Here is a 13,995-nt window from a genome sequence, read left to right on the forward strand (position 1 = left end):
AGCTATGGTGCCAAGTGTCTGGCGCAGCATCTTACACAGTTACCCCAGGAGGAGGCCAAATTATCCATGAAGTCAATGCACCAGGAGTTCAGAACAATCTACCGTGTGCACAGGGAGTTCATTTAGACTTGTGAGCCGAGACCCGATGACGTGCTGGAGTTCTTGGGAACTGAGATACTGGGATATAGTAACAAGGAAGAATATGATTGTACAGTTTGGGAACTATATTTATCAAACATTTCAGGTTTATTTCTTTTAAATTCATTAGAATCTCATGCAGATCATGATGTTGCACAGGAATAATCATTATTAACAACCATTTCTATTTTGTGCCAACTGGGGATATGTTCTGTTCTAATACATCTGCTCAACTCCCACACATGGCCCGCCTCCATACCCCCTGCTGGTTTGGGTACTGAACAACAGACCTTCCTGATCAGAATTCAAGTGACTCACACTTTTACATTTACCTCTTTTTCATGCTGTGGACATAAAGGACATAAATAAAACCATCAGTGCCAAGGGTTATATGATCAACAAAGACACACAAGGAGTCACTTATTAATGGGTACCTGTGAACTTGACAGCCTGGCAGTAGATGACCAAGTCTGAGAGCTCGGGTGCTATCTGTCTGCTCTCCTTTTTGTTTTGGGGCAGGTAGAACTCTTCACCCAACTCCATGTCATAAACCTGGGGGTTAAGTAAACAGCAAATAAGCCATGGCACACAACACACGACCTCACGCATGGAAGCAACTTCTCCTTTCAATAATTCACCAAATGAGTAACTGGAAGCCTTGCATTTATGTAGTGCCTTTCATGACTCCCAATCAACCCAAGATGCTTTACAGCCCACTCAGTATATTTGAAGTGTAGTGACTTCAACGCCAGCTAATTTGTGCTCAGTGGGAACAGCAACAAAATTATAACCAGGTCACTTTTTTTTAAAATGGGATGTCAGTTGAGAGCTAAATATCGATCAGGGCAGTGGGAAGCATCAAATGACGCCATAGCTATAAGTCTACCTGAGGGTTGACTGGCCTTAGTTTTAAATTTCATCGTTCATTCAAAGATGAAAGGGCAGGTGTTAAAGGCAGTATCATGTACACCAGCTGAGAAACTAAAGGTAATCCCACAGTGGCTGTTACCAGGGTAAAAGTGGGTGCTGGAGGGGTTTAGACCGAGCTAGCGATGTTCCTCATCATTGTCGGGCTGGCTCCAGTGAAAGGAGACATTCAGGCATGGGGCAGGCTGTGCAGTGCCCATGAGCGACTGTTCATTCTGAGGCTAGCAGCTTGCCCTATCAATTAGTCTCCAGGCAGGAAGGTGGGTCTCACTTCCTGCCCCGAACTAAATTGGAGGGAGGCACAGAAAGGCAAGATCGCCACCTCACCCAACCACACGGCCAACCTCTGGCTGCAAAGTGTACTACACTCGGAGTGCAGCGCTCCTTCCGTGCTATACTGGCCAATCTGAATTACACGCACAAGTCTCCAGAAATGGGACTTGAACTTGGTTCAGTGTGAGGGTGCTACCACTTATCAGACTGACACCGAACACATTCATACACTGTCCCTCTAACTGCTATTTACTCATTTAAAACAAATGGATGAGTATTAAAAAAATACAATATCATATCGAGCCATTAAGTACTTTCTGTTATCAGCACTTTCTAGCCATCTGCCTATGCCAATTTCCTAGGTGCCTAACCTTAACTTCATTTGCTTCAAGCCCCATTAAACCCCAGCAGTGCCCAGCAACTCCTGACTGCGCTGTGCTTAGGTTCCTACATTGCTCTGCAGGGGGATAAAAACAAGAGTATTTTTAAAATGCAACTTCTTGACGGAGAAATGCAAATGTGTAATTTCTCACAATAAATCTTTTTTGCTTTGTCTTTTCTTTGCTGTGTAACATTGCGTCAGTCGATATTTTTTTGATTCTCCGTGGAGTTTCTTCTGTATATTCGAAGTGATATTTATCACTTGATGGCTTGCTCTCGGGCCTGTCATCGAGGATGTTGTCTGGAAAGGAAGGAATAGACTCTAATGAGACAGTTGTATGTCACATATAGAATGCTTTTCAAGCGGCAGGGTCACTTGAGCAGATTACGTAGCAAAAAGTAATGACTCTAGAAGAACTAATGCTGAAGTTACATTAGCTCCATCCAACCTGATGATGTTTCACAGTCCTCGGGTGAAGAAACAGTTAGTCTTGCACAGGTCCTGATAGAAGCAAATATGACATGGGGCGGCACGGTGGCTCAGTGGTTAGCACTGCTGCCTCACAGCGCCAGGGACTTGGTTCGATTCCACCCTTGGGTGTGGAGTTTGCACATTCTCCGCGTGTCTGCATGGGTTTCCTCCAGGTGCTCCGGTTTCCTCCCACTGTCCAAAGATGTGCAGGTTAGGTAGATTGGCTATGCTAAATTGCCCGTAGTGTTCAGGGATGTGTACATTAGTACCTATTATTAATATTACTAGTATTTATTGTTCAGTTAAACTTTCTAATTGTTGATTTATTCTAAACTCCTTTTTCTTTTGTTTGTATTTTAACTATAGTGTTTAAATAAATTGTGTTTTGCTTAACATTGAGTAGTATGACTGATTGCATCGCACTTCACATCTACCTCTAAAGTAAGAAAAAGTTAGGGTCCAGGCTACTTTCTTATAATGTTTTGAGGGGGTCTGGTCTGGTCCGTAACAGTGTGGCCACGGAGAGGAAGCATGTAGTGTTCACTAGCATGGTAGACACCTTTACTAACCAGTGAGCACCACAGGGGCTGGGATGCTTTATTAATGTTATGTTGATTTAGTAAGTTCCCATTTTGATATGTAGATTCCTGTTAAACATTAGTTTGCACTTTCATTGCAGTGCCCCATCAAGAGACTCTTTAACCAGATTGTGTTTGTTGAAACAGTAGAAAGGAGAATTGGCCAGGGAAATTGTAGTGTAATTGTAATGTCTACTGGATTAGTGGTCCAGGTTAATACGCTGTGGAAATGAGTTCAAATCCCAACATTGCAGCTGGAGGAGTTTAAACTCAATTCATAAATCTGAAGCTAATTTCTTATGGGACTCTTGTGGCACAGTGTTAGTGTCCCTAGCTCTGAAGCCTGGGTTCCAGTCCTATCTGCTCTGAAGGTGTGTTAAAACATCTCTGAACAGGCAGATTAGGAAATATCTACAATGAACTTATATGATTCAGACACCTCTTTCCCTTTCAGAGCTATGCTTACATAATAAGCAGAAAGATTGGAAGGGCTCTGGTAGTGGCAGTGTCCCTACCTCTAGGCCACAAAGTCTCACCTGCTTCAGAGGTTTGTTATGTTCAAACAGGTTGATTCAAAAAATATCTAGAAAGGAGGATTGGTGGCAGTGAATTAGCCCAACTATCAGCTATTATTCAAAGCCCCATACAACAATCGTTCCTGATATCAAAACATGCAACAATCTTTGTGAGCGGGTGTCAGTGCATGTGAATTTATTTCTAAAGTTTTGGAGTAGATTTGTAGCTCGGGTTGTGGGTGTTGAGGTTGGTTGGCTCGCCGAGCTGGTTTGTTGTTCCACAGACGTTTCGTTACCGTGCTTGGTAACATCCTCAGTGCAGCCTCTGATGAAGCGTTGGTGTGTTTTCCCGCCTGGTTTTTAAACTCTGGGGTCCGTTGCGATGGATTGCCTCACTTCCGGGTTTCCTCTGTAGTGGAATGAATATGGGGTCGAGTTCAATGTGTTTATTAATAGCCTACTTTGTGGAGTGCCATGCTTCCAGGAATTCTCGTGCTTGTCTCCGCTTAGCCTGTCCCAGGATCTTGGTGTTGTCCCAGTCGAAGTCGTGGTTCTCCTCGTCCATGTGGATTGAGATGAGTGAGTATTGGTCGTGTCTTTTTGTAGCCAGTTGGTGTTCATGTACTCTTGTTGTTAGTTTCCTTCCTGTTTGTCCGATGTAGTGTTTCTCTCAGTCTCTGCAGGGAATCTTGTAGATGACATTGGTCCTGTCCATGGCGGGGAGTGGGTCTTTAGTTCGGGTGAGCACTTGTCGTAGGGTTGATGTGGGTTTGTTTGATGTGGAATTTATTTGAAATAATCCCCAATTTAAATGAATTTAAATTGGACAGCTGTTCTCAGTCAGTGAATGGATGAGCAGGTTTGTTGACAACAGCTGTGCAATGTACATTTTGTGAAAATAACATTATTTAAGAGAGTTACTATTATTCAACTTAGCAATATTGTAATTATACCCAACAGAATGTGAAAAGCATGTATTTTAATTTAAAATTAAAGGAAACAATATTCCATTTGAAGTGCCAGGTGGAAGGGCGAGATGAGTTTGGAAGCTGAACAAGCTATAATTATACATTCCCACCTCCTCCACAATTGATCCCATTTCTAGACAGCACATGGTACAGGGCAGAAGTGATAAGCCGCTACCATGTCTGTCATTCAAGCTATTTTGGCAAAAAGTGCAATTGGCTCAAACCGGTACACAACAAAATTCTTTTTTTAAAGCATAATTATTAAAGCACTTCATTCCCAGACAAAATCCATTACACATTTCCTATTTAGGTACAGAGTGGAGTAATACATATAGGCTGTTCAAAACCACAGTAAAACTGTTACGACATAGCAGCTGTCTCTACGCTTTGCAGTACTTACCGTTAATCTTGCAACGTGCCATAGTAAGCTTCCAAGTGTTAAGCAATATTAACCTTAATCGCCCCATTTGTTTATATCATGGCTGCCACATTATGGCAATAAAACAGATTTTCTTTTTCAAAACATATCATTCCCAAAAGAACAGAAAGAATTGTTAAGATTTTACAGTGAGGCTTCTTTCACAATCTTGACTTTCTCTTCCTCTCAGTCCGATGAGCCAAACAGGGTGCTTCCAGTATCCCTCCTACACTTGGCCTGTGTAAGTCTAGGGTAGTGAGTGCTGACAGTCCTAGTGAAAGCTCAGCAATTTCAAATGTTACTTTTGATTCTCTTGTTACAGATGCTGCCTAAGCTACTGAGTGTTTTCAGTATTTTTCGCTTTATGTTTCAGTTTTCCAACATTCTCAGTATTTTGCTGCTGTGAAGGTGTGACCAGAATATCACTGCCCAGTCCAATCGTAACTCACTGCCTACGCACGGATACAGTTCAGGAAAGAAATATACATTGTGCAGTTCCCACTCAAAGTGGAGCACAGCACATAGTCTTGTATCTACCAGCCACCTGTACCTCCTTTACTCAGTACAACCAATCTTTTGTGCAATCCATGTTTTTGTACTCCTTTCTCAACCTGCCACCTACAATGATTTGTGTACAGATATTCCAGACTGGTTGGTTACTACACCCTCTTTAGAATTGTATCTTTTATATTATCTCTCTTTGTTTGTCCTACCAAAGCGTATTCCTTCACATACATTGGCACTAAATTTAATCTGCATGTATCCACCCATTTCACAAGCCTGTGATCTTCTGAAGTCTGTCATTATCTTCCTCTTAGTTCATAGTACTTTTAAGTTTTGTGCCATCTGCATCTTCTAAAATTCTGCCCCATGCACCCAAATTTAATTACTTGAGATCAAGGAAAGCTCTGAGCCTAGTATAAGATCCCTAAGGAATCCCACTGCACACATTCCTCCAGTTCACCACTACTCATTGTTTCCTGTCACTCAACTAACTTCACCTCTAAACTCCTTCTGTCCATTTAATTCCATGAGCTTCAACTTTTCTGCTGTGTATTATGTGGCACTTTATTAAATGCCTTTTCAACACACCATACCAACTCTGTCACCAACTTTTGCTGTTACATCATCAAAATATTCACTCAAATGAGTTGGTCCCAAACAAATTCCGACAGCACTGCACTATTTAATCCATACTGTCCAAGTGACTATTAATGTGTCTAAAAGTCTTCCCAACATTGGGGTTAAAGTGACTGGCCTGAAAGCGGGAACCAATTCATTCCTAATGTGATCATTTTATATTTTTATCACATCGCAAACTCCTGTTTCCTGTAGTGTTCAGCTTATTGGAGAAAGAAAGATGGCAGCTAGATGATCTTTCAAAAACTATACGGAACAAATTCAATGGCTTGCCCTTTTATCTTTGGTTGTAGCTGCTGACTGTCCATTTGTAGTTTGTAGCATCCACTATGAGATAAGAAATGATCACATTGAACTCACAAATAGAAGAGAGAGGCAAATAACTCTTCTGTGTGGTTTGATGTCACAAAATGAGTTTGATTTCAAGACAGACTGGTCAATGTCAAGAACACCCTTCAGGCTTAGTCTTCAAAGTAACGCTATTTATTATATATAAATACTAAACACTGCTGTATATGCAGTGCTGTGACTTACAGTTACATTAGAAACAGACTAATCTATTTTCTTCATTTGGATTCATGGTAGGTGCTCATGTAAGTCTTCCTAATGTATTTTAACTCCACCTACACTGTACTATTTATACTCAGTGATGCGCTGCTCACTGGCATCATTGCAAGGTTGTTCCAGGGTCCCAAAGCACTTACTCAACAAGAGCCATCCTAAATAGGAATGTCTCCGGTGAGCCCAGGACCCTTCAATTTTAATAAACCTGGGGTGAAGAGAGAACCAAATGGAAAGTGGGGTGACTGCAGGTTGGTAGGATCCACAAAATTAAGGTAATGCAGAGATGGGCAGGCTCCAGATTAAAGATGACCAGATAGACCAGTAAGAGCCTGAAACACTTGTTGGAATTCCTGCTATTACTGACTCACTTCATGGCATTTCTGTAAAGTGGGTACAGGACCCTCATATTAATACATGAGGCTTGCAAAATACTTCAGGCAGATTTCAAAGTAAAGCAGTGACCAAAATATATAGGCCATATTTGCTACTACCAATCAGTACACCCTCAATCTGCCTCTGAAACAGTGATGTTGAATTTAGGCCCCTTCATGATTGTAATTTCACAACTGGTGGCTTGCACTCCTGCTTACTGCTTGGCTGAATCTTAACTGGGTAAAAGATGATCTTATTGCTAAAACAGCAACATGCAATTTGAGTGAATCAGGCACACAAGTACGCCACATGCTTTGCACATGAAACTTTACACCTGCACTGCAGACAGGATGCAACCCCTGAAGTGTGGAGGGAGGAAGTTGCAACATCACAAGTTAAACGATGTACTGACTCATAACAAAAGGAATGATATACCACATAATGTTAAACGCATTATTCTGTCAACGCAGAGATGCATCTGTTCAAGTACCCACAATCTTAATTATAGGGAAGTTAACAGGTTGATACAGTCTGAGATAGTAGGAACTGCAGATGCTGGAGAATCCGAGACAACAAGGTGCAAGGCTGGATGAACACAGCAGGCCAAGCAGCATCATAGGAGCAGAGAGGCTGACGTTTCGGGCCTAGACCCTTCATCAGAAAAGGGGGAGGGGAAGGGGGTTTTGAAATAAATAGGGAGAGAGTGGGAGGCGGATAGAAGAGGGATGGAGGAGAGGATAGGTGGAGAAGAAACAAACAGGTCGAAGAGGCGGGGATGGGGCCAGGAAAGGTGAGTGTAGGTAGGGAGTTAGGAAGGGGATAGGTCAGTCCAGGGAGGACGGACAGGTCAAGGGGGCGGGATGAGGTTGGTCGGTAGGAGATGGAGGTGCGGCTTGAGGTGGGAGGAGGGGATAGGTGGGAGGAAGAACAGGTTAGGGAGGCAGGGACGAGCTGGACTGGTTTTGGGATGCGGTGGGGGGAGGGGAGATTTTAAAACTTGTGAAATCCACATTGATACCATTGGGCTGCAGGGTTCCCAAGCGGAATATGAGTTGCTGTTCCTGCAACCTTCGGGTGGCATCGTTGTGGCACTGCAGGAGGCCCAGGATGGACATGTCGTCTGAGGAATGGGAGGGGGAGTTGAAATGGTTGATACAGTCTTGTTGCTTTGTCAGGATATTGTAAGGATTGGAATATGCTTGCTCAGATCTAACAGCAGTGGTGGGGCAGCCAGCATTTCCAGTGACTGTGTGTCCATGACTAAGTATGGCATCTGGAATGTGATGCTTGGGTGTGCTCAATCTGCCGTTTTCACATTTTCTTTTGCAAATATTGTGGGCAAGACCAACTCATTCATCTGAAGGAAAGAAAGTGTTTGGAAAACAGTTATAATGGAAAACTTCCTTCACTGGTAGTGTTGGTGACAGAATGATTAATGTTGTAAATACACTTCCAACAATGTGCCAACTGAAATATTTATGTGCAGTGGCAACATTATTCTGTGTCTTATTCAGTAAAACCCGTTTAAATATTGTTTCTTTCCAAAGCAGGTGGTGAACAATAGAGGTGAATATCTGCCCTCAAATTTAGGTGAAAATCAGAAGCAGAAAATAATAAGTCGAATACATAAAAACGTAAAGAATTTTTAACCTCACCAGAGAGCTACCTATGTTTATTAAGTAGCATAAATAAGAAAGGAAGGGGAGCTATGTTTCACCCTGGGTGGATTAGCAGTAATTACATCCCAATCGTTAACTGTTTTATGTTGACATTAAAAATCTTAACTTGATAATAGAAGCAGGAGATAGCAAGAAATGCAGATGCTGGAAGTCAGAGACAATTTGCAGAAGTCAGAAGGCTCCCGACCTGAAACGTCAACTTTCCTGCTCCTCTGATGCTGCCCTGACCTGCTGTGTTCCTCCAGCTCCACATTGTACTGATAACAGAAGCATTACACAATTCGCACTGCCTTGGGAAAGCAACCAACATTATTAAAAGACCCCTCCCACCCCGGTTACACTCTCTTCCACCCTCTTCCATTGCGTAGAAGATATAAAAATTTGAATACACATCCAAATAGATTCAAGAACAGCTTCTTCCCCGCTGTAATTAGACTTCTGAATGGACCTCTCATGTTAACTCTAATCTCTCTCTCTGCATTTTCTCTGTGGCTGTTACACTGTACTCCACGCTGTTACCCTGATGTATTTTGTATGGTACGATCTGCCTGTATAGCACACTAAACAACACTTTTCACTGTATCTCGGTACATGTGACAGTAATAAATCACCAATTCAAAGTATCAGGAGATACACTGGAATGGTTTCTCAGATTAAACTTCACCACACAATGCAAGTAACCTTAGAAGAAAGCTGGTTGGTAACTACTTATTCTCTATAGCAACGTAACGTCAGTCTATCAGAAGCTTCAAGGTGATCAGTATTTCTGCTACTTGCACGCGACAACGTTTAAAGTACAGGCAGGAGTATCGCTGTTTATCCCAGTGCTTCCCTCTTCTTCCAAAGTCAGATGTGATACTGGGATAGCAGTGACAGGCTCACTAGTCACAACAGTCATAAATACCACAGACACTCAGCAGATCAGGCAGCATCTGCAGACAGAGAAACAGCATTAATAGGAACTACTTTTCCTGCCTCAGGCTGGGGTTACTGAGACCATAGACAGATTACTGTCAATCATCACTGTCTCCTGCACTTCTCCCCGCTTTCAGCGGACCCTGGATCAGCTGCCCACTGTGAATGGAAGTGACAACCAAGACTGAAGGGTCCATTTTGGAGGTTTTTGAGTGCTGAGGAAGGCAGTAAAACTGCAGGAGTTGCATCTTCTGTGCTTCCGTGGCAAGGTGCCTGGTAAGGACTTGTGGTGATTGAGAAGTGGGACAGGAAGTCATGGAGGCTGTGTTGCCTTGGAATGCTAAATGGGGAGGGGAAGATGTGTTTGCTGGAGACATTATGCTGGAGATTGCAGAAATTGAACAAAATGATCGCTCCAAGGCCCCAAAACACTCCTTCCTATTGAAACCCCCCTCTCAATTTACTGTGTTCATCGTGAACAACGTGGCTGGGGAGACCGAATACAAACCTAGTGAATATAAACGGTTTACAGCACCCCTCGCTTCAACCCTCAGGTGGATCCTTGAGCCTCTGGTGAGCCAGCATTTTCCATTCTCCACCTTAAACTCACACTGATCTTTCTGTCCTCAGCCTCTTGCAATGGCCAAGGGGGTTTGAGAAGCTACACCTCGTTCTTTGATTCGGTGCTTTACAGTCTTCCAACTGGTACCTCTGCCCCCATTTTGTTTCCTTTCACTTTGTAGGCTTTAGTTTTACTTTCTATTGTGAGTCCTAATAGAAACTGTTCAACCTCCTCTTGTGTCCTATTGCCATTCCCTTTGACTTCACATTACCTATGTCATTTAACCTCCTCTGCCTTCCACCCTTTTGTAGACTTTCTTTTTGCTCTTTTTCCAACCCTTCTCCTTTCACTTGTCCAGAGTCTGTTACATTTCTAACTTGTCCTTCTTCTGCTGAAAGGTCACAGACCTGAAATGTTTTGCTTTCCACAGAAGCTGCCTGGCCTGCTGAGTATTTCCAACATAGACCATAGATCAACATAGAGTCCTTACAGTGTGGAAACAGGCCCTTCGGCCCAACAAGTCTACACCGACACTCAATGCATCCCACCCAGACCCATCCCCCTGTAACCCACCTAATCTACACATCCCTGAACACTACGGGAAATTTAGCATGGCCAATCCACCTAACCTGCACATCTTTGGACTGTGGAAGGAAACTGGAGCACCCAGAGGAAACCCACGCAGACACAGGGAGAATGTGCAAACTCCACACACAGACAGTCGCCCAAGGGTGGAATTGAACCCGGGTCCCCGGCGCTGTGAGGCAGCAGTGCTAAATATTGGGCCATCGTGCCGCCCCTTTATTTATCTTTTTTTATTTTGTATTCTCAGCATCTGCTGAATTTTTGCTTTTTTGAGTCAGATCCACGAAATCAAACAGAAGCTAGATTAGAGCATCAATGCTGTGATTATATCACCTTGGCAGTGACTCCAAAATGGGAATGGCTGCATTGAATTGACATTCGATAATATAGGAATATTGCAGATAATATTGATGTCAGACCCATCCTGGCCCTGCTATCCCCACATTGCAGCACCATCAACAGCTCAGCATTCCAGTAGTGAAACTGGGACTTTTACCTTCTTGGTCATTCACAGCAGAAGAGGAGGAAGCCATAAGAGCATCAGCTACAGGAGAAGAACACAAGACAGAAGGGGAATAAAAGCAGAGAGTCAGAAATTAGTCAGCACAGTGAGTTCAAGAAATATTAAATGTTAGTAAAACTGGAGAAAAATGAATAACTGCCCAAGGAAAACTGCAACAACTTGTATTAATATTGTGCCTTTAACTTAGTAAAAGATGCCAAGAATTCCAGAGCTTAGAGCCCCAGCAGCTAAAAGCATGGCTGCCAATGGTGGAATGATTACAATCAGCAATGATCACAAAGCCAGAACTGGGGGAGTGCAGACATGTCGGGAGGGTAGCGAGGCTGGAGAAGCTTCCAGAAATTGTAGGTGCAGAGGAATGGAGGGCTGGGGTTTGGGAGAAAGCCATGAAGAGATCTGAAAACGGGAATGGGAATTTTAAAATTGAAGTGGTCCTTAACTGGGAGCCAATGCAGCGATAGGGCAAACAGAGTTAATGGGACATTGGGATTCCGTACAAATCGCAAAGGTTTGGATGAGTTAAAGTTTGAATAGGGCACAGGTTAGAAAGCTGGCTTGGAGTGATTTGGAATAGTAGACTCTGGTGCTAACAGGTGAACGAGGGTTTTATCAGCACAGGAGCTGAGGTAACAGTGAGGTCAGGCAATTTTACAAAAGTGAAATGGTGTTAGTGAGGGCATAGATTTTTGGTCAAATGGTCAGCTGAAGGTCAAATGTAGCAGCAAGATCACAATCTGGTTCAGCCCTGGATCACCATAAACGATAAGGACAAATTCAATGGTAAGGGAGCTGGGTTTGTGGTGTGGATTATTAACAGAATGCATGAGGAACACAGAGCATTAACAATAAAGACAGAGTGCTTTGAACATAGGACGTTTCAATATTACCAGAACTCATTAGCTGATGGGGAATTTCACTTTCTGCAGAGGTTGCTCCCACAATTTCCGTAGGCAAGTGTAGTCCTGACATTGCTGTTGGGGCTGGATTTTCATCTCCCCAGGATGAAAATAAATGCCTTGCAAATGCAGAACACGCAACTTTTCCTATGCCTTCCTGACCTTGCGTCATTTTCATGTGACCTTTTCACAGTTCTCAGGTGCAAAATGAACTACTTTTAATGTCAGGTTCCCTACTGTGAGGGCCACAGGAGAAATGCATTCCCTTCTGCACACTATTTTTGAGTGCTAGTGTGGGCTTTGGAAGTCCAGAGGAAGTGCCCATGTCAGGGAAGCCTACTGAGGAGCCAGGAACATTCTGACAGGTAAGCTGAAAACATTTTAACGCGTTCCAATGTTATAATTGAATGCTGTATTGTAATGCAGATATGTGCTAATGCAGTGGTTCATCCTTTGGATCATTCCTGTAAGGGTCAATTGTCTATTACATTGACTCACATTGTGTAAATGTTGACATGTATTACAGCTCTTTCTCCATTTGAGAAAGTACCATACTACATTGAAAAATGCAGAAAAATATATCATTAAACCATCCTGTCACTTCTGTTACTTTGATTTCAATGTACAGTCAACTCTGTCTTTGAAAATGATTCTCTTGTTGCAAATCAAAAGAAATATAAACACCTACCCCCTCCAGCCATTGAGAGACAATTCACATTAAAATGGAAATTTAACACCATCTGTTCTTTCAATTTCAGGGTCTTCTAGCTGCAATTTAATGTATGGACACCTATGGCTACCATGAAGGCTTGACAGATTTCTAAAAGTACTTAGCTTAGCAAATAGTTTATTGAGTTAATTGCTCAATGAACAATTGATAGCTTAAAGAGCTTGTAATAAGATTATTTGCCTTTGATCAGAGTTCTAACAACATAGTTGTTTGTTTAAAAAACTTAATGGCACTTAAGGGCTTAACGTCCCTTCCAAGTAGCACCGCAGGGCTGTTGTGGCACTGTGGTGGTGTTCCTCACTCTGGATTAGAAGGTCTAGGTTCAAGTTCCACCTGCTCCAGAGGTATGTCATAACACATCTGAACAGGCTGATTAACATAGAAACATTGAAGATAACAGGGAGATAAGAGGAGGCGGCCACTTGGCCTTTCAAGCCTGCTCTGCCATTCTTCACGATCATGGCTAATCATCCAACTCAATAGCCTAATCCCACTTTCTCCCCATAACCTTTGATCCCATTCGCCCCAAGTGCTATATCTCATTGCCTCTTCAATACATTCAATGTTTTGGCATCAATTAATTCCTGTGGTAATGAAATCCACAGACCCACCACTCTTTGGGTGAAGAAATGTCTCCTCGTCTCCGTCCTAAATCGTTTAGCCTGAGTCCTCATACTGTGACCCCTCGTTCTGCACACACCCACCCTGCATCTATCGTGTCCAGTCCTGTTAGAATTTTTAAAGTCTCTATGAGATTCCCACCACCCCCATTCCTCTGAACTCCAGCGAAAACAATCCCAACCTAGTCAATCTCTCCTCATAAATCAGACCTGCCATCCCTGGAATCAGCCTGGTAAACCTTTGCTGCACTCCCAGGAGCACTGGGGGTTTACCTGCACCAGAGAAATGGCAGCAGTTCAAGGTGGCATTGTGAGTTTCACTTTATCAACGGCAATTAGATACGGGCAAGACATACTGGCCTTCTCAGCAATGGTAATACCTTACAAAAAAAAAACTTCTTTATCCCCCCCTACAGAAGTAAGGTTTTATCTTTGCAACATCAATGAAAGAGGTTTGAGTGTATTGTTAGATTGTTACAGATTTGGTTTTACACCTGTAAGGAAAACTATTTCCATTGGTATTGCATGGCTCCTGAAGATTGTGTATACTAGAGGCTACAGAGGATACCTGGGAGACATGGGCCAGAAGTGAACGTGTAAGACCATTCAAGAGGACAGACCCACTGCTGTGGGGTCTGGAGCAATTTATAGGCCAGACCAGATAAGTATAGCAGATTTCTTTCCCTAAAGGACAATCCCATGAAAGAATCAAGGAGAGGGAAAAAACAGCCCATTCACA

General features: G+C 42.9%; 1 protein-coding gene across 1 annotated transcript in view; it reads right to left on the minus strand.

Moving 5' to 3' along the window:
- The window catches only part of plce1 (phospholipase C, epsilon 1), a 347,723-nt gene that overhangs the window by 45,855 nt on the left and 287,873 nt on the right, over positions 1-13,995 (minus strand). The window contains exons 21-22 of the mRNA XM_048609167.1: positions 1,872-2,020; positions 573-690 (exon numbers count right to left, since the gene is read on the minus strand). Coding sequence (XP_048465124.1) covers positions 573-690; positions 1,872-2,020 — 267 coding nt within the window. The remainder of the gene's footprint in view (positions 1-572; positions 691-1,871; positions 2,021-13,995) is intronic.

Source organism: Rhincodon typus, chromosome 20, assembly GCF_021869965.1.
Source record: "Rhincodon typus isolate 14 chromosome 20, sRhiTyp1.1, whole genome shotgun sequence".
Lineage (NCBI taxonomy): Eukaryota > Metazoa > Chordata > Chondrichthyes > Orectolobiformes > Rhincodontidae > Rhincodon > Rhincodon typus.